This window comes from Rhinoraja longicauda, chromosome 19, assembly GCF_053455715.1.
Source record: "Rhinoraja longicauda isolate Sanriku21f chromosome 19, sRhiLon1.1, whole genome shotgun sequence".
Lineage (NCBI taxonomy): Eukaryota > Metazoa > Chordata > Chondrichthyes > Rajiformes > Arhynchobatidae > Rhinoraja > Rhinoraja longicauda.
In genome coordinates this window covers 17,529,615-17,551,349 of record NC_135971.1, presented here as the reverse complement: position 1 = coordinate 17,551,349, position 21,735 = coordinate 17,529,615, and the positions used below count along the sequence as shown (strand labels likewise).

Genomic DNA, 21,735 nt, shown 5'->3' with positions numbered 1-21,735 from the left:
GGTCTGTCTTCAAAGATATTTTATTATGACATGCAGTGAAATTTCTTTTTATTGCACACAGTTCAGTAAAAAAATTACAACGCATCATGTAAGGCACAATCATATTTAAGTAAAAGAATATAGAAATAGCAGATTACACTCAGGCAGCACACAAGAGACGCCACACACACTAGATTCCCCACCATTAACTCCATCTACACCACGCTGCCTCGGAAAAGCAGCCAACATAATCAATGACTTGGAGCCATGGGGAAGAAGCTCAATTGAGCATTGTGGGCCCCACCTTTACCGGGTCATCGGTGCCGGCTCTGATTTGCTCTGAATCTTTTCATATCCCTCCCCTGACTCTCAGTCTGAAGATGGGTCTCGCCCCATTCCTTCTCTCCAGAGATGTTGCCAGTCCCGCTGAGTTACTCCAGCTTTTTTGTGTCTATCTGCGTGTGTAAACCAGCATCCTTCCTGCACATAATCAAAGACTCGTCCCACCCTGGCCAGTCCTTTCCCCAGCCCTGGACCGGCCGAAGGTTGAGAAGCGTGAAAGCGCGCGCCACCAGACTCAGAAACAGTTTCTTCCCCTCTGTTTTCGGGCTTCCATAAGCGAGGGTACAAATTCACTTCACCCCACAGTGGTCTAAACTAAACCATCGCGGTGGAAAAGTCAAAGAGCAAGCACTGTAGCGCAAAGTTCGCGGTGATCAGAGATTTTACAGGGTGGTTTAAATCCTCATGGTTGTAGGAAGAAGCTGCTCTTTGGAGTTTTGGTTTGGTTTGGTTCAGTTTAGTTTAGTTTAATGATCCAGCAGTGCAATAGGCCCTTCAGCCCATCGAGGCGACGCCCGGTCACACTAGTTCTATGGTATCCCACTTTCTCATCCACACCGGGGGGCAATTTACAGAGTCCTGCAATTCCGCCCGTCTTTGGGATGCGGAGGGGAAACCGGAGCAACCGGAGAAATCCCGCGAGGTCCCAGGGAGAAAGTACAATCTCCACACACACACACACGCACACAAACACGCACACACAAACACACACACAAACAAACACAAACACGCACACACACACACACACAAACACGCACACACACACACACACACACGCACACACACACAGTCACACGCACACACACACACACGCACACACACACAGTCACACGCACACAATCACACGCACTAACACACACAAACGCACTCACACACACACACGCACGCAAACACACACACACACACGCACACAAACACGCACACACACACACGCGCACACAATCACGCGCACTCACAGACACACAAACACACACACACAATCACGCACACATACACACACGCATGCACGCACGCACTCACACACACACAAAACACGCACACGCACACAAACACACACACACACGCGCACACACGCACACACACGTACACGCACACACACACACACAGTCACGCACATACGTACACACAAATACGCACACAAACACACACGCGCACGCACACACACACGCAATACACACACATGCACACACACGCAATACACACGCACACACGCACACACACACACACACACACACACAGACACACACACTGGAACCTCGGTCTCTGGCGCTGCGAGGCAGCAACTCCACCGCCGCCCCATTATTCGCGCACACTATCATTGAAGAAAATAAGATAGCGTCGAGGAAGTTAGCACTCTGTTTGTCAGTTGTTCTCAAACGACGAAGCGTTTAGTTTGAGTACGGAGGAACTGCAGACAGACACAAAACGCTGGAGTAACTCAGCGGGTCAGACAGCATCCCCGGAGAGACGGAACGGGTGGCGTTTCGGGTCGAGACCCACCTTCAGACTGAGAGGCAAGGCAAAGGGAAACGAGAGATATAGGCCGCGATGTGGACAGCTACAGAACAAATAACAATGCGCAAAAAAAAGTAGCGATGATAAAGGAAAAATTAACCTGCAGATGCTGGTTGACACCGAAGACAGACACAACATTCTGGAGTAACTCAGCGGGACAGGCAGCATCTCTGGAGAGAAGGAGTGGGTGGCGTTTCGGGTCGAGACCCTTCTTCAGACCTTTAGCTTTGTGGCGGTGAAGACCCAATTTTCCTAATGGGGAAAGCTGACGTTGAAGCTCCATATCGCTCTCCCGACTGCTCGGTACCTTCTTCCGACTCCTCGGGACCTTGTTCCGACTGCCCTTGACCTTGTCCCGACTGCCATTGTCACGACTGCCCTTGACCTTGTTCCGACTGCCCTTGACCTTGTTCCGACTGCCCTTGACCTTGTTCCGACTGCCCTTGACCTTCTCCTGACTGCCATTGTCCATGTCTCGACTGCCTTCTTCGCGGGGTAGCTCAGTTTTAGGTCTTCCATCAGTTTTTGCGCATCGCCGGCGGCGCGCACCGTGGCTCTCTTCTTCATTTTCTCCTCCATCTTGATCTCCATCGCATCCTCCAGTTCATTATTGAACACGGCCTTGTAATAGCCCTCCTGTGTGCGGTCGCCACACTTGCGCGCAGGGATGAAGTGCAGGATGGTCAATAAACCCACGCTCGCCGCCAACAAAACGTTGCCAGCTACCTGTTGCAGAAAGTCAAAGAGATTATACAGCGTGGAACCAGGCAAATTGCCCACACCGGCCAACGTGCCCCATCCAGACCAATCTCACCTGCTCGGTTTTGGTCCATAATCCCTCCAAACCTGTCCTATCTATGGACCTGTCCAACTCTTTCTTCACCATTGGGATAGTCCCAGCCTCAACTATCCCCTCCGGCAGTTTGTTCCGCACACCCACCACCCTTTGTGTGAAAAAGTTACCCCTCAGATTCCTATTAAATCTTTCCCCCTTCGCGTTAAACCCATGTTCTCTGGTCCTCGATTCAACTACTCTGGGCAAGTGACTCTGTGCATCTACCCGATCTATTCCTCTCATGATTTGATAGACGTCTACAAGATCACCTTTCATCCTCTTGTGTGAAAACGTTACCCCTCGGATTCCTATTAAATCTTTTCCCCTTCACCTTAAACCCTTGTTCTCGTGGTAGACGCGAAATACTGGAGTAACTCAGCGGGTCAGGCAGCATCTCTGGAGAAAAGGAATGGGTGACGTTCCGGGTCGGGTCAGGTTGTGTGTGTGTGTGTGTGTGTGTGTGTGTGTGTGTGTGTGTGTGTGTGAGTGTGTGTGAGTGTGTGTGTGTGTGTGTGTGTGTCTGTGTCTGTATGGGGTGTGTTTGTGTGTGTGTGTGTGGGGGGGGGGGTGTGTGTGTGTGTGTGTGTGTGTCTGTATGTGTGTGTGGGGGTGGGGTGTGTGGGTGTGTGTGTGTGGGGGTGTGTGTGTGGGTGTGTGTGTGTGTTGGGGGGGTTGTGTGTGTGTGTGTGTGTGTGTGTGTGTGTGTGTGTGTGTGTGGGTGTGGGTGTGTGTATGTGTAGGATAGTGATAATGTGTGGGGGGTCGGCGCGGAATTGGTGGGGCGGAAGGGATCCGTTTACGCGCTGTATCTCTAAATTGAACTACATTTAAACTCTCACTCACCCACGATCCGTGGCAGTGGTGGCGCAGCTGGGGCGTGGGATGATCGCTGCAAATGTGCTTGCAGTCCAGACTGTCGTTTGTCCCTACGTCTGCTTGTGTCTGGAAGTTGCAGGCGACGTGATCGCCGTCTATCAGCAGAATGCTGATCCAGATGAAGGACGGCATCAGCGCTTCCAGCAGCGTGATGAGCGTGAATCGACATCGCTTACAGTTGCAGCAGCAGCGGCGGCACCACTGCTCTTGCTTCGACTCCTCTACGCCGATTAGCCTCCGGCACGCCCAGCCCTTCAGCAGCCTCCGTGAATCAGGCAGCGCCGTCAGGCTGATCATGAAGAGGATGAACGCGGGCACCAGGAACACCGCGGCGACGTGGCCCCCGTTCCGCTCCGGGTCGCAGGGGCAGGGTTTGCTCATCTCAAGTAAGGTCTCCAGACCGTATAAGAACCCCGCCAGCGCCGCGTTACCGACCACTGTCAGCCAGGGGAAGGCGTCTTTCAAACTCCTGAAAGCGCCCGGAACCCCCGCCATCACAAAAGCGCTGGGTCCCTCGTTATTTATTCTGCGATCCGAAACGTCCACAGTTCCTTGCACCACAGACGATGCCCGTCCAGCTGGGACATCCGACACCTCCACACTGACCGGCGGGCAAGAGGAAGTTGGGTATCTGGCCCGTTTAACCCCGCCCGAGAGGCGGCGGCGCTGCTCGTTCGAACAACGTTTCACGCTTCCTGGATAGCGCCGACGCTGCTTCGCACCGAATACAGACACAAAACGCTGGATTAGTGCGGGCGTCAAGGATTATGGGGGGGGGGGGGGGGGGGGAGAGAAGGCAGGAAAAGTCAAGTCAAGTCAATTTTATTTGTATAGCGCATTTAAAAACAACCCACTTTGACGAAAGTGCTGTACATCAGTTCAGGTGCTAAGAAACGAACGTACAATAGGTGCAGGAGGAGGCCATTCCGCCCTTCGAGCCAGCACCGCCATTCAATGTGATCATGGCTGATCATTCTCAGTCAGTACCCCGTTCCTGCCTTCTCCCCATACCCCCTGACTCCGCTATCCTTAAGAGCTCTATCTAGCTCTCTCTTAAATGCATTCAGAGAATTGGCCTCCCCTGCCTTCTGAGGCAGAGAATTCCAGATTCACAACTCTCTGACTGAAAAAGTATTTCCTCATCTCAGTTCTAAATGGCCTACGCCTTATTCTTAAGCTGTGGCCCCTTGTTCGGGACTCCCCCAACATTGGGAACATGTTTCCTACCTCTAACGTGTCCAACCCCTTAATAATCTTATACATTTCGATAGGATCTCCTCTCATCCTTCTAAATTCCAGTGTATACAAGTCTAGTCGCTCCAGTCTTTCAACATATGATAGTCCTGTAGCGTGTTGATAAAGGCAAGGAGCCAGGTATTTTGGGAAGGTATATTTATTGGTTCGTGGGTCTCAGACGGGTCTAGTCTGCCGGAATGGCTTGGCGCCCAAACCTTGTCCTTTTATACCTGAGTCCAGGACCGCCTCCCGGGACTGGTCCATTCCCGTGCCGAGGGGTCGGTAGTAGTATGGCCCGACCCTTGGGAGCCGCCACAGTACCCCCCCCCAGATCCGGAAGCACGAAACGCACTGGTGGTCGCACAACCCGACCGGACCGCGTACGGTAATCGGTTGACAGAGGGGCCGGCGGAGGCACAGTTGGAGAGACAGGCGGTGGGACCCGCAAAGGGGGGCGACCTCGTGGCCGAGGCTGGGCCACCCGTACCGGTTGGTCGATGTCTAAGTGGGCCGGCTTCAGGCGGTCAATTGACACGGCCTCCGGCCGGCCCCCCATGTCCAAAACAAAGGTTGTCTGCCCGTGCTCCAGCACCCGGTACGGGCCTTCATACGGCCTCTGGAGTGGCGCCTGGTGGGCGTCACGGCGCAGGAACACAAAGGCGCAGTCCTGGAGGGCCGATGGCACGTAAGGGCGGAATATCCCATGGCGGGACGTCGGCACGGGTGCGAGCTTGCCAACTCGCTCTCGGAGGCGATGTAGGGTGGATGAGGGCGGTTCCTCTCGCCCCGGCAACGAGGGCACGAACTCCCCGGGCACCGTGAGCGGAGACCCGTAGACGAGCTCCGCTGAGGATGAAGCCAGGTCTTCCTTGGGGGCAGTCCGGATGCCCAGCAAAACCCATGGTAGCTCGTCCATCCAGTCGGGGCCGGCGAGTCGCGCCTTCAGCGCTGCCTTCAGCTGCCGGTGGAACCTCTCCACCAAGCCGTTTGCCTGCGGGTGATAGGCCGTGGTGTGGTGCAGCCGCATGCCCAACAGGTGGGCCATGGCCGACCACAGCTCGGAGGTGAACTGTGGCCCCCGGTCCGATGAGATGACCACCGGCACACCAAAGCGAGCAATCCAGTGCGCGGCCAACGCACGAGCGCATGTGGCTGTAGATGTATCAGCCAGTGGTATGGCCTCCGGCCACCGCGTGAAGCGGTCCACCACCGTGAAGAGGTGGGTGATGCCCCGGGACGGCGGGAGCGGGCCCACAATGTCCACGTGCAGGTGGTCGAAACGGCGGCAGGGTAGACCGATCCCTTGGAGTGGCGCCCGGACGTGGCGTTGAATTTTCGACGTCTGGCACGGAATGCAGGTGCGGGCCCATTGGCCAACCTGCTTGCGCAGACCATGCCACATGAACCGCGCAGCTACCAAGGAGATCGTTGCCCGGATGGATGGGTGAGCCAGCCCGTGGACCACGTCGAACACCCTCCTGCGCCACGCGGCCGGGACGATGGGGCGCGGCTGACCTGCCGACACATCGCAAAGTATCGTCGTCGCTCCGGGGCCGAGGGGAACATCCTCAAGGCGGAGGCCAGAGATGGCAGTCCGGTAGGCGGGCATCTCCCCGTCCGTTAGTTGGGCCTCCGCCAGGGCAGAATAATCAATGCCGGGTGCCACTTCTAACACGGCATTGATGGCGGGGCGAGACAATGCGTCGGCCACCCGGTTTTCCTTCCCCTCGATAAAGCGGATGGAGGTGGTAAATTCGGATATGTAGGCCAACTGGCGCTGCTGTCGGGCGGACCATGGGTCGGAGACCTTTGCCAGGGCGAAAGTGAGCGGCTTGTGGTCCGTGTAAGCGGTGAACGGGCGGCCCTCCAGAAAATAGCGGAAGTGACGAACGGCCAGGTACAGGGCGAGGAGCTCGCGGTCGAAAGCGCTGTACTTCTTCTGGGCGTTGTCGAGGTGCCGGCTGAAGAAGGCCAGGGGGCGCCACCCCCCGTCCGTGAGTTGCTCCAGTACGCCACCAACCGCCAACTCTGAGGCGTCCACCGTAAGGGCTGTCGGGGCATCCTCCCGTGGGTGAACAAGCAGCACAGCCAGAGCCAGGGCCTCCTTCGCGCCGTCAAAGGCTGCTACGGCCTCGTCGGTCCACACGACGGTCTTACGCTTGCCCGCCAGCAGCTCGTATAGCGGCCGCATGATGTGGGCCGCGGATGGCAGGAACCGGTGATAAAATGCCACCATGCCGACGAACTCCTGCAGGCCACGCACCGAGGACGGACGGGGAAACCGGCGGATGGCGTCTACTTTGTCCGGCAGGGGAACCGCTCCTTGCGAGGACACACGGTGGCCGAGAAAGTCGATGGTGGCCACGCCAAAGCGGCACTTGGCGAGGTTTATGGCCAACCCGTGTTCGCTGAGCCGCTGGAAAAGCTGCCGGAGGTGAGCACAGTGCTCCTGCCGCGAGCGGCTGGCTACCAAGATGTCGTCGAGGTAGACGAACAGGAAATCCAACCCGCGACAAACGCCGTTCATTAATCGTTGGAATGACTGGGCGGCGTTCTTGAGGCCGAACGGCATCCGTACGAACTCGTAGAGTCCGAACGGCGTGATGATTGCCGTCTTGGGTACATCCTCCGGGTGGACCGGGATCTGGTTGTAACCTCGCACCAGATCCACCTTTGAAAATATCGTGGCCCCAGCCAAATGGGCGTTGAAGTCCTGGATATGGGGCACGGGGTATCGGTCCTCGGCGGTAGCGACGTTCAGCCGCCGATAATCCCCGCAAGGCCTCCAGCCCCCGTTTGCCTTGGGGACCATGTGGAGTGGAGATGCCCATGGGCTGTTGGAAGGGCGGACGATCCCCAAGGACTCCATCGTACGGAACTCCTGTCGTGCCAGGCGTAGTTTCTCAGGCGGGAGTCGGCGTGCTCGTGCGTGGAGGGGTGGGCCGGTAGTCGTGATGTAATGGTACACCCCATGCTTGGGGGTCGATGACCGGAATTGCGGGGCCATAATATCCGGAAAGTCCGCCAGCACCCGAGCGAAATGGGAGTCCACGGACGACAGCGGGCGTATAACGGGGTCATTCAGCCGCAACGCGATGGGCTCCATCGTGGTGGAGTGGACCAAGCGCTGCTGCCTGACGTCCACGAGGAGAGAATGAGCCCGCAGAAAGTCGGCCCCGAGCAACGGCTGGGAGACGTCGGCGATCGTAAACAGCCACGTAAAATGACTGACGCCGAAAACGATGTGGACCGTGCGGACGCCATACGTCTGGATAATGCTCCCATTTGCGGCGGTGAGGATGGGCCCCCGCTTCCCAGAACGAATGTCCAGCGGCGAAGGGGGCAGGACGCTCAGCTCCGCCCCGGTATCCACGAGGAAGCGGCTCCCGGACCGCCGATCCCAGGCGAAGAGGCGGTGAATCTGGCCGGCCACCGCAGGGACTATTGGTAGCCGGCCCCGGCGTTTCCCGGAAATGTGCACGGCTGGCGGCATTGTCGGGCTGCCGCACCCCAGCGCTGGTGGTAATAACACCAGTACCTCTTGCTGGTGCTGGCTGGAGCCTGCTGATGTGGGACTGCAGGTGCACGACCCGCAATGGCCACCGGGGGCGATCTCGCAGGCCTCCGGGACGTAGCTGTCACTCCTTCCACAGCTCCCCCGCCCGACCGGAGAAAATCGGGCGCTTCTCGAGTGACGTTTAGCGCACTGACGTCATCACGGCGCGCCGCCCACAGCGCGTCCGCGCGCCTGCCGAGGGCCCGGGTGTCTTCCCAGGAGACGTCGGTGAGCTGCAGGCGAATGTCGGCCGGCAGCAGGTGCAGGTATGTATACTCGAACATCAGGCACGGTCTGTGCCCGTCGAGCAGCGCGACCATCTCCTTCAGGAGGCTAGATGGGCGCCGGTCACCGAGGCCTGGCATGTGGAGGAGCCTTTCGGCCCGCTCCATTCGGGTTAGCCCGTAGGTTTGGAGCAGCAGCTCCTTAAGGGCTTTATATTTACCGTCGGCCGGTGGGTCCTGGAGGAACTCCGTTACCTCTTCGGCCGCGTCCTGGTCAAGGGCTCCCACCAGGTGGAAAAACCGGGTGTCATCCCTTGTGATGCCCTTCAGCTGGAACTGGGCCTCCGCTTGGTAAAACCAAATGCGAGCCCGGGTGGTCCAGAAGGTCGGGAGCTTGATTCCTACCGCGTCGACAGCTGGGGCCTGGTCGGTCTGCGAGCCGGACGGGCGGTCGAATTCTGTTTCTTTGTCCATCCTAATGAATGGACCGTCGAGGTCACCAATGTAGCGTGTTGATAAAGGCAAGGAGCCAGGTATTTTGGGAAGGTATATTTATTGGTTCGTGGGTCTCAGACAGGTCTAGTCTGCCGGAATGGCTTGGCGCCCAAACCTTGTCCTTTTATACCTGAGTCCAGGACCGCCTCCCGGGACTGGTCCATTCCCGTGCCGAGGGGTCGGTAGTAGTATGGCCCGACCCTTGGGAGCCGCCACACAGTCGCCCATTAGTTACTGCCTGCCATTCTGAAAGGGACCCATTTATCCCCACTCTTTGCTTCTGTCTGTCAACCAATGTTCTATCCATGTCAGTACCCTACCACCAATACCATGTGCTCTAATTTTGCCCACTGGTCTCCTCTGTGGAACCGTGTCAAAGGCTTTCTGAAAGTCAAGGTAAACCACATCCACCGGCTCCCCCAGTCAATTTTCCTAGTTACATCCTCAAAGAATTCCAGAAGATTCGTAAATCTGTGCTGACTCGGAACAATCCTGTTACTACTATCCAAATGCTCCGCAATTTTGTCTTTTATAATTGACTCCAGCATCTTCCCCACCACTGATGTCAGACTAACCGGTCTCTAATTTCCCGTTTTCTCTCTCCCTCCTTTCTTAAATAGTGGGACAACATTAGCTACCCTCCAATCCACAGGAACTGATCCTGAATCTAGAGAACATTGGAAAATGATCACCAATGCGTCAACAATTTCCAGCGCCACCTCCTTAAGTACCCTGGGATGCAGACCATCAGGCCCTGGGGATTTATCAGCCTTCAGTCCTATCAGTCTACCCAACACCATTTCCTGCCTAATGTGGATTTCCTTCAGTTCCTCCGTCACCCTAGGATCTCTGGCCACTAGAACATCTGGGAAATTGCTTGTATCTTCCTTAGTGACGACAGATCCAAAGTACCGGTTCAACTCGTCAGCCCTTTCCCTGTTCCCCATAATAAATTCCCCCGCTTCTGTCTTCAAGGGACCCACATTTGCCTTGACTATTTTTTTCCTCTTTACGTACCTAAAAAAGCTTTTATTATTTATACCTTTATATTATTGGCTAGTTTACCCTCGTACCTCATCTTTTCTCCCCGTATTGCCTTCTTAGTCATCTTCTGTTGCTCTTTAAAAGAGTCCCAATCCTCTGGCTTCCCACTCTTCTTTGCTTTGTTGTACTTGTGCTCTTTTATTTTTATGCTGTCCTTGACTTCCCTTGTCAGCCACGGGTGCCTCTTACTCCCCTTGGAATCTTTCCTCCTCTTTGGGATAAATTGATCCTGCAACTTCTGCATTATTCCCAGGAATACATGCCATTGCTGTTTCACCGTCTTCCCTGCTAGGGCCTCCTTCCAGTCAATTCTGGCCAGCTCCTGCCTCATGCCTCTGTAATCCCCTTTGCTATACTGCCATACTGACACTTCCGATGTTCCCTTACATAAAGAGTTCACAGCGCCCCCTCAGAGGGCCTCAAACGCTAGGGAGTAGAAATAGGTTTTGAGCCTGGACTTAAAGGAGTGGATGGAGGGGGAGGGGCAGTTCTGATGGGGAGAGGGATGCTGTTCCACAGTCTAGGAGCTGCAACCGCAAAAGCGCGGTCACCCCTGAGCTTAAGCCTAGACCGCGGGATAGTCAGTAGCCCCAAGTTTGCGAACTGAGGGACCTGGAGATAGAGTGGTGGGTTAGAAGAGGTTTGATATAGTGGGCGGGTGGGCAAGCCCGTTTAGGGCTTTGTATGTGAATAGAAGGAGCTTGAAGTTGATTCTGTACTGTACTGGGAGCCAGTGGAAATATGTGATCACGGCTGATCATCCACAATCAGTAACCCGTGCCTGCTTTCTCCTCATATCCATTGATTCCGTTAGCCCTCGGAGCTCTATCTAACACTTTCTTGAAAAACGTCCAGTGAATTGGCCTCCACTGCCTTCTGTGGCAGAGAATTCCACAGATTCACAACTCTCTGGGTGAAAATGTTTTTCCTCATCTTAGTCCTAAATGGCCAACCCCTTATTCTTAAACTGTGAGCCCCTGGTTCTGGACTCCCTCCCCCCCCCCCCCCCCCACCCCCGAAATCGGGAACATTTTCCCTACACCGTAGATAAACACAAAATGCAGGACTAGTACGCGTGTCAGGGGTTATGGGGAGAAGACAGGAGAATGAGGTTTGTAGGTAGAGGTAGATCAGCCATGATTGAATGGCAGAGTAGACCTGATGGGCCGAATACTGCTCCTATCACTTATGCACTTATGAAAAGCTGGAGCAACTCAGCGGGACAGGCAGCATCTCTGGAGAGAAGGAATGGGTGACGTTTCGGGCCAGAAGTCTGAAGAAGGGTCTCGACCCGAAACGTCACCCGTTCCTTCTCTCCAGAGATGCCGCCCGTCCCGCTGAGTTACTCCAGCATTTTGTGTCCATCTTCGGTGTGCGCTCATGGGTTCTAACCATCCGCCCAACTCGACTGAGTCCCGGACTCTTAACCCGGAATCTCTCCCCATAAAACCTCAGCTGCAGTGGCAAGATAACCATGGACTCTCCACCCATCTACTCGTGCGCTGAGCTGGGAAGGAGATGTTATAGACAATAGACAATAGACAATAGACAATAGGTGCAGGAGTAGGCCATTCAGCCCTTCGAGCCAGCACCGCCATTCAATGCGATCATGGCTGATCACTCTCAATCAGTACCCCGTTCCTGCCTTCTCCCCATACCCCCTCACTCCGCTATCCTTAAGAGCTCTATCCAGCTCTCTCTTGAAAGCATCCAACGAACTGGCCTCCACTGCCTTCTGAGGCAGAGAATTCCACACCTTCACCACCCTCTGACTGAAATCGTTCTTCCTCATCTCCGTTCTAAATGGCCTACCCCTTATTCTCAAACTGTGGCCCCTTGTTCTGGACTCCCCCAACATTGGGAACATGTTATCTGCCTCTAATGTGTCCAATCCCCTAATTATCTTATATGTTTCAATAAGATCCCCCCTCATCCTTCTAAATTCCAGTGTATACAAGCCCAATCGCTCCAGCCTTTCAACATACGACAGTCCCGCCATTCCGGGAATTAACCTAGTGAACCTACGCTGCACGCCCTCCATAGCAAGAATATCCTTCCTCAAATTTGGAGACCAAAACTGCACACAGTACTCCAGGTGCGGTCTCACCAGGGCCCGGTACAACTGTAGAAGGACCTCTTTGCTCCTATACTCAACTCCTCTTGTTACGAAGGCCAACATTCCATTGGCTTTCTTCACTGCCTGCTGAACCTGCATGCTTCCTTTCATTGACTGATGCACTAGGACACCCAGATCTCGTTGAACTCCCCCTCCTCCTAACTTGACACCATTCAGATAATAATCTGCCTTTCTATTCTTACTTCCAAAGTGAATAACCTCACACTTATCTACATTAAACTGCATCTGCCATGTATCCGCCCACTCACACAACCTGTCCAAGTCACCCTGCAGCCTTATTGCATCTTCCTCACAATTCACACTACCCCCCAACTTAGTATCATCTGCAAATTTGCTAATGGTACTTTTAATCCCTTCGTCTAAGTCATTAATGTATATCGTAAATAGCTGGGGTCCCAGCACCGAACCTTGCGGTACCCCACTGGTCACTGCCTGCCATTCCGAAAGGGACCCATTTATCCCCACTCTTTGCTTTCTGTCTGTCAACCAATTTTCTATCCATGTCAGTACCCTACCCCCAATACCATGTGCCCTAATTTTGCCCACTAATCTCCTATGTGGGACCTTGTCGAAGGCTTTCTGAAAGTCGAGGTACACCACATCCACTGACTCTCCCTTGTCAATTTTCCTAGTTACATCCTCAAAAAATTCCAGTAGATTTGTCAAGCATGATTTCCCCTTCGTAAATCCATGCTGACTCGGAATGATCCCGTTACTGCTATCCAAATGCTCATCAATTTCGTCTTTTATAATTGACTCCAGCATCTTCCCCACCACTGATGTCAGACTAACTGGTCTATAATTACCCGTTTTCTCTCTCCCTCCTTTCTTAAAAAGTGGGATAACATTTGCTATCCTCCAATCCACAGGAACTGATCCTGAATCTATAGAACATTGAAAAATGATCTCCAATGCTTCCACTATTTCTAGAGCCACCTCCTTAAGTACTCTGGGATGCAGACCATCAGGCCCTGGGGATTTATCAGCCTTCAGTCCCATCAGTCCACCCAAAACCATTTCCTGCCTAATGTGGATTTCCTTCAGTTCCTCCATCACCCTAGGTTCTCCGGCCCCTAGAACATTTGGGAGATTGTGTGTATCTTCCTCAGTGAAGACAGATCCAAAGTAACGGTTTAACTCGTCTGCCATTTCTTTGTTCCCCATAATAAATTCCCCTGGTTCTGTCTTCAAGGGACCCACATTTGCCTTGACTATTTTTTTCCTCTTCACGTACCTAAAAAAACTTTTGCTATCCTCCTTTATATTATTGGCTAGTTTACCCTCGTACCTCATCTTTTCTCCCCGTATTGCCTTTTTAGTTAACTTTTGTTGCTCTTTAAAAGAGTCCCAATCCTCTGTCTTCCCACTCTTCTTTGCTATGTTATACTTCCTCTCCTTAATTTTTATGCTGTCCCTGACTTCCCTCGTCAGCCACAGGTGTCTCTTACTCCCCTTAGAGTCTTTCCACCTCTTTGGAATAAATTGATCCTGCAACCTCTGCATTATTCCCAGGAATACCTGCCATTGCTGTTCTACCGTCTTCCCTGCTAGGGCCTCCTTCCAATCAATTTTGGCCAGCTTCTGCCTCATGCCTCTGTAATCCCCTTTGCTATACTGTAATACCGACACTTCCGATTTTCCCTTCTGCCTTTCCATTTGCAGAGTAAAACTTATCATGCGATAGAGGGTGTTTATCAGTCACTTGCGCCCCATATGAACAGCCACAACCAGGTTCCTGCTCGCTGCAGCTTGATAGGCGCACCACCATCAAAGCTACAACTGAACTCTGAATGAGCAACGGCCTGGGTTTCAATTTTGTTTGACTACACCACACGCACTAGGTACAATTGTACACGTTACACCCAGCCAATGTACCTACATTAGGCTTGTATTCACTGGATTAGGCTTGTATTCACTGGATTAGGCTTGTATTCACTGGATTAGGCTTGTATTCACAGGAGTTTAGAAGGATGAGAGCGGATCATATAGAAACATATCTATCTATTACTAGTCCGTGTTTATGTGTGTATTTGCGCAGCATAAAGTTTGTCGTTCGCACAGCCAAAACGGTATACCGTAGCACCACGCTTTTTGCACCACCTTACTCACCATTATCCTGGGCATATAATGAAACCACCCTCACTCAAATTGGAGCTACATTTGTAAAGCTACAGAGATTTTAAGGTTTCACAATTTCCCCCCAGTGCTCACTCAGTGACCACACCCTCTTCTCTTCCCTGATCCCCCACAACGAGGAATGGGCCCAAACGGGTCCACTTGGTCTAGTAAAATTATAAAAGGACTGGACAAGCTAGATGCAGGAAAATGTTACCAATGTGGATGCTGGTGGCTTTTCTGAGGCATCGTGTGTTGTAGATGCCCTCCAGAGCTGGTAGCTGTGTTCCGATGGTCCTCTGAGCTCTATGGACTACCCGCTGAAGAGCTTTCCTCTCTGCCTCCGTGCAGCTGAGGTACCACACAGGGATGCCATGTGTTAGGATGCTCTCTATGGTGCAGCGGTAGAAGGTCGTCAGCAGCTGTTGGGGAAGACCAGACTTCTTCAGTGTTATTAGATAGAACAGTCGTTGCTGTGCCTTCTTGGCCAGCGCAGCGGTGTTATTGGACCATGTGAGATCCTCCGAAATGTGAGTGCCCAGAAACTTGAAGCTGGACACTCTCTCCACACTGTCCCCATTGATAAGGTTCGGGACGTATTCCTCGTTGTGTGATCTACGGAAGTTGATGATCAGCTCCTTGGTCTTGGTGGTATTTAGGGACAGATTGTTATCTGAGCACCAGTCCGCCAGGTTCTGCACCTCCGCTCTGTAGTTTGTTTCATCACCGTTGGTGATCAGCCCTATCACCGTTGTGTCGTCTGCAAACTTGACAATGGTGTTGGTGTCGAATGTAGGAACACAGTCGTGTGTGAAAAGGGAGTGGAGCATGTGGTTCAGAACACAGCCCTGTGGTGTGCCGGTACTCAGGGTGATAGTGGAGGACAGGTGCGGGCCCATTCTCACTGCCTGCGGGCGCTCCAGCAGGAAGTCCAGGATCCAGTCGCATAATGACGAGCTGAGGCCTAGCTGGTGGAGTTTGGTGATGGGCTTGTTGGGGATGACCGTGTTGAAGGCAGAGCTATAGTCAATGAATAGCATCCTCACGTACGTGCCCTGTCTCTCCAGGTGAGTCGGGACAGTGTGAAGAGCCAGAGAGATGGCGTCCTCTGTGGATCTGTTTGCCCTGTATGTAAATTGATGTGGGTCCAGTGAGGCAGGGATGCTGGATTTGACGTGTGAGAGGACCAGCCTTTCAAAGCACTTCATGACTATAGGAGTTAGGACAACCGGACGGTAGTCGTTCAGGTTGGTGATGTTTGCTTTTTTGGGCACGAGCACTATGATAGCCGACTTCAGGCATTTGGGGGCCGTAGCCAGAGATAGTGACAGGTTAAAGATCCTGGTGAATAGCTCAGCCAACTGTTCAGCACAGTCCCTAAGTACCCTTCCTTGAACTCCATCCGGGCCTGCAGCCTTGCGTGGGTTGACCCCTAGCAGAGCGCGTTGTACTTCCTGTGTGCTCAATGTTAAGACCAGTCCCTCCGCCTTGGCTGGGGTTCTTCCACTCAAGGTGGTGTTGCCAGTTTCAAAGCGGGCAAAGAAGGTGTTTAGCTCGTTGGTCAGTGTGGCATCGCTGTGGGGGCAGGCAGGGCTGCTCTTGGAGCCAATGATAATAATAATAATAATAATAATGCATTACATTTATATAGCGCTTTTCAAACACTCAAAGACGCTTTACAGGGATGTCCCTGACACCAGGGACCTGATGTCCCTGACGCAGCGTTCGATACAGTGGACCACACCATCCTTATTGACCGTCTCCGGTACGTGGTTGGCATTGATGGCACTGCCCTGAGCTGGTTTGTTTCCTACCTGAAAGATAGGAGTTTCACCATCAACATAGGCAGTTATTCCTCGTCTCTAGCTAGCCTCTCCTGCGGAGTTCCACAATGCTCCATCCTAGGCCCCATTCTCTTCTCTCTATACATGCTCCTCCTTGGCCAAATCATTCAAAGGCACGGCATTTCTTTCCACTGCTATGCAGATGACACTCAGATTTACCTCCCCCTAAAACCCAACAACCAGTCAAATTTAAACAGCCTCTTACACTGCCTTGAGGACATAAAATGTTGGATGGCACAGAACTTCCTCCAATTAAACGAGAGCAAGTCTGAGGTCATCCTATTCGCCCCCCGACTCAAATCGATAACAGGCAGCCTTGGAAGCCTATCCTGCCTAGTCAAACCGCATGTCAAAAACCTCGGCGTGATATTTGACTCTGCATTAAAGTTTGAAAAGCAAGTCAACGCTGTGGTAAAAGCTAGCTTCGTACAATAGCTAAAATCAAACCTTTCCTCCAATTCGACGACAATGAAAAAATCATTCACGCTTTCATTTCCTCCCGCCTAGACTACTGCAACTCCCTATACACTGGGGTCAGCCAATCATCCCTGTCCCGCCTGCAACTGGTCCAAAACGGCGCAGCGAGACTCCTCACGGGTACCCGTAAAAGGGACCACATCACCCCGATTCTGGCCTCTCTCCACTGGCTAACTGTACGGTATAGAATGAACTTCAAGCTACTCCTATTCATATATAAAGCCCTAAATGGAAATTCCCCCCCCCCCCCCCCTACATCAAAAATCTTCTAACCCACCACTCTATCTCCAGGTCCCTCAGGTCGGCCGACTTGGGGCTACTCACTATCCCGCGGTCTAGGCTTAAGCTCAGGGGTGACCGCGCTTTTGCGGTTGCAGCTCCTAGACTGTGGAACAGCATCCCTCTCCCCATCAGAACTGCCCCCTCCATCGACTCCTTTAAGTCCAAGCTCAAAACCTATTTCTACTCGCTAGCGTTTGAGGCCCATTGAGGAGGCGCTGTGAACTGTTTTGTATGTGCTGTTAAGTTTGTGTGCTACCCTATGTTTCTTTTTTTTTCCTTTTTTTTCCTCCTTAGTACCTAATCAGATGTACAGCACTTTGGTCAACGTGGGTTGTTTTTAAATGTGCTATACAAATAAAATTGACTTGACTTGACTGACACCCTGCCACATGCTTCTGGTGTCCGTGGTATTGAAGTGGTCTTCCACCCGTTGCCTGTGGGTGTCTTTGTCCCTTCTTATACCTTTGTTCAGGTTTGACCTAGCAACACTGAATGCTGAAGTGTCACCAGATTTAAAGGCATTGTTGCGTGGCCAGAGAGTTGTGAATTTGTGGAATTCTCTGCCACAGAGGGCAGTGGAGGCCAAATCACTGGATGGATTTAAGAGAGAGTTAGATAGAGTTCTAGGAGCTAGTGGGATCAAGGGATATGGGGAGAAGGCAGGCAGGTTACTGATTGTGGATGATCAGCCATGATCACAATGATTGGCGGTGCTGGCTCGAAGGGCAGAATGGCCTCCTCCTGCACCTATTTTCTATGTTTCTATGTTTCTATACATGTAGGTTTTTGCCATGTAGGAGGAAACTAAAGATCTCGGTGGAAACCCACGCAGGTAACGGGGGGAACGTGCAAACTCCGTACAGACAGCTCCGTGGTCGGGATGGAACCCGGGGCTCTGGCGCTGTGAGGCAGCAACTCTACCGCCGCGCCAGCGTGTCCTATTCTCCAGAGATACTGTCTGACCCGCTGAGTTACTCCCAGCTTTTTGCGTCTCCCTTCAGTTTGTACTGTACCGAGGGTGGAAAGGAGTCGGCCAGGGAACTTGAGACAAGGCTGGAAGACAGAGGGAGAGACAGGGAGGGTGGTGAGACAGGGAGAAAGGGCGAGGTTGACAGGCTGGGAGAATACAGCGATGGAGGACAGGGTGTGTGAGTTCGCATTTCTCGCGACGGAGATAAATTCAGACATAAATAAACTCAGGATGCAGCTAGGGGTGTATGTGCGAGCATACATCCTGTTATTGTGAACTGAGTTGCACTTTACTGGAAATGTTCAAGAGAGATTTAACTCTTCGGGCTAAAGGAATCGAGGTGTATGGGGAGAAAGCAGGAACGGGGCACTGATTTAAAACCGATGGGAGAAAAAACCTTTTTCACCCAGAGAGTTGTGAATTTGTGGAATTCTCTGCCACAGAAGGCAGTCAGTGGAGGCCAAGATCACTGGATTGATTTAAGAGAGAGTTAGATAGAGCTCTGGGGGCTAGTGGAATCAAGGGACATGGGGAGAAGGCAGGCACGGGTTACTGATTGTGGATGATCAGCCATTCCCCCCCCTCCATTTCCCCCTCCTCCCTCCATCCCCCTCCCCTTCCCCTCCCCCTTTCCAGTCCCCTCCCCCACTCCATCCCCTTCAAACCCCCATATCCTACCACCCTCCACCCTCCCTCCCTCCCGCCCCCTCCCGCCGTCCCTCCCTCCTCCCCCCTCTCTCCCTGCGGTAAAGAAAGGCGGTGACAACACAATTGAGTGAAGGCATTCTCACACGTGTCAGAATAGCTTCGCCTCCACTTGAGGGGAGGGGGGAGGGGGGAGGGGGAGGGGAGGGGAGGGGGAGGGCGACAATAGACAATAGATAATAGGTGCAGGAGTAGGCCATTCGGTACCGAGCCAGCACCACCATTTAATGTGATCATGGCTGATCATTGTCAATCAGTACCCCGTTCCTGCCTTCTCCCCATTTCCCCTGACTCCACTATCCTTAAGAGCTCTATCTAGTTCTCTCTTGAATGCATTCAGAGAATTGGCCTCCACTGCCTTCTGAGGCAGAGAATTCCACTGATTCACAACTCTTAGACTGAAAACGTTTTTCCTCATCTGTTCTAAATGGCCTACCCCTTATTCTTAAACTGTGGCCCCTTGTTCTGGACTCCCCCAACATTGGGAACATGTTTCCTGCCTCTAACGTGTCTAACCCCTTAATAATCTTATACGTTTCGATAAGATCCCCTTTATCCTTCTAAATTCCAGTGTATACAAGCCCAGTCACTCCAGTCTTTCAACATATGACAGTCCCGCCATTTCGGGAATAAACCTAGTAAACCTACGCTGCACGCCCTCAATAGCAAGAATATCTTTCCTCAAATTTGGAGTCCAAAACTGCACACAGTACTCCAGGTGCGGTCTCACTAGGGCCCTGTACAACTGCAGAAGGATCTCTTTGCTCCTATACTCAACTCCTCTTGTTATGAAGGCCAACATTCCATTGACTTTCTTCACTGCCTATTGTACCTGCATGCTTCCTTTCAGTGACTGATGCACGAGGACACCCAGATCTCGTTGTACGTCCCCTTTTCCTAACGACACCATTCAGATAATAATCTGCCTTCCTATTCTTACCACCAAAGTGGATAACCTCACACGTATCCACATTAAACTGCATCTGCCAAGTCACCCTGTCCAAGTCACCTTGCAACCTCATAGCATCTTCCTCATAGTTCACACTACCACCCAGCTTTGATTCATCTGTAAATTTGCTAATGGTACTTTTAGTCCCTTCATCCAAGTCAAATTGGCTTGGTAAATGTAACAATTGTCCCTGGTGGGTATAGGATAGTGTGCTAATGTGCGGGGATCGCTGGTCGGCGCGGACACGGTGGGCCGAAGGGCCTGTTTCCGCGCTGTAACTCTAAATTTAACTAAACTAAAGTAAACCTCCTCCTACTGATCCTTGGACATGACCCCACGGACGAGCACCAGGCCATCATTTTGCAGACTTACCTCTGATGTTATCACTTCCATCTGTCTGCCTCCAACATTATCGTTCCCAAGCCCCGCTCGGCGTAGTTGGACATTCTCCCTCCTCCAGAGATGCTGCCCCGCGCGCTGAGCTACTCCAGCTTCTTGTGTCATATTGGCTACAGGATCAAGTAGCCAAAACCTCTCCTGCATTGGTGCCGCACCCTTCCCTCCCACCTCCCATTCCCCCTACCTTCCCCCCTCCCCTCCACCCTCCTCCCTCCACCCCGCTCCCCTCCCCCCCCCCCACCCCCCACTCCATTCCCGTCATACAATAGACAATAGACAATAGGTGCAGGAGGAGGCCATTCGGCCCTTCGAGCCAGCACCGCCATTCAATGTGATCATGGCTGATCATTCTCAATCAGTACCCCGTTCCTGCCTTCTCCCCATACCCCCTGACTCCGCTATCCTTAACAGCTCTATCCAGCTCTCTCTTGAATGCATTCAGATAATTGGCCTCCACTGCCTTCTGAGGCAGAGAATTCCACAGATTCACAACTCTCAGACTGAAAACGTTTTTCCTCATCTCAGTTCTAAATGGCCTACCGCTTATTCTTAAACTATGGCCCCTTGTTCTGGACTCCCCCAACATTGGGAACATGTTTCCTGCCTCAAACGTGTCTAACCCCTTAATAACCTTATATGTTTCGATAAGATCCCCTTCATCCTTCTAAATTCCAGTGTATACAAGCCCAGTCGCTCCAATCTTTCAACATATAACAGTCCTGCCATTCCGGGAATTAACCTGGTGAACCTACGCTGCACGCCCGCAATAGCAAGAATATCCTTCCTCTAATTTGGAGACCAAAACTGCACACAGTACTCCAGGTGCGGTCTCAATAGGGCCCTGTACAACTGCAAAAGGACCTCTTTGCTCCTGTACTCAACTCCTCTTGTTATGAAGGTCAACATTCCATTGGTTTTCTTCACTGCCAATAGCCCCTTATTCTACCTCCTCCACCCTCGCTCCATCCCTCCCGCCCGCTCCCTCCACCCCCCTCCGCCCCTCCTCCATCCCTCAATCCCTCATGGATCAGCCACGATGGCATGGCGGACAAGACCAGATGGGCCGAATGGCCTAATTCCGCTCCTAACACGTGAACTTATGAAATATGTGATCACGGCTGATCATCCACAATCAGAAGGCAGGAACGGGGTACTGATTGAGAATGATCAGCCATGATCACATTGAATGGCGGTGCTGGCTCGAAGGGCCGAATGGCCTCCTCCTGCACCTATTGCCTATTGTCTATAGTAACCCGTGCCTGCTTTCTCCCCATATCTATTGTTTCCGTTAGCTCTATCTAACTGTTTCTTGAAATACTTCCAGTGAATCGGCCTCCACTGCCCTCTGTGGCAGAGAATTCCACAGATTCACAACTCTCTGGGTGAAAATGTTGTTCCTCATCTTAGTCCTAAATGGCCTACCCCTTATTCTTAAACTGTGACCCCCTGGTTCTAGACTCCCCCCCAAATCGGGAACATTTTCCTACACCGAAGATAGACACAAAATGCAGGATTAGTACGCGTGTCAGGGGTTATGGGGAGAAGACAGGAGAATTAGGTTAGGAGGGAGAGATAGACCAGCCATGATTAAATGTCAGAGTAGACCTGATGGGCCGAATACTGCTCCTATCACTTATGGATTTATGAAAAGCTGGAGCAACTCAGCGGGACAGGCAGCATCTCTGGAGAGAAGGAATGGTGACGTTTCAGGACAGAAGTCTGAAGAAGGGTCTCGACCCGAAACGTCACCCATTC

General features: G+C 52.5%; 2 protein-coding genes across 2 annotated transcripts in view; one reads left to right on the top strand and one right to left on the bottom strand.

Moving 5' to 3' along the window:
* The window catches only part of LOC144602868 (pre-mRNA-splicing factor ATP-dependent RNA helicase DHX16-like), a 783,352-nt gene that overhangs the window by 142,625 nt on the left and 618,992 nt on the right, over positions 1–21,735 (top strand). The gene's annotated exons all lie outside the window — the stretch shown is intronic.
* Positions 88–19,974, bottom strand: LOC144602544 (uncharacterized). The gene is made up of 3 exons (XM_078415672.1): positions 19,954–19,974; positions 3,515–4,258; positions 88–2,562 (listed from the first exon to the last, which is right to left on the bottom strand). The coding sequence occupies exons 1-3, from the start codon at positions 19,972–19,974 to the stop codon at positions 2,089–2,091; spliced, it is 1,239 nt and encodes a 412-aa protein (XP_078271798.1). The 3' UTR covers positions 88–2,088.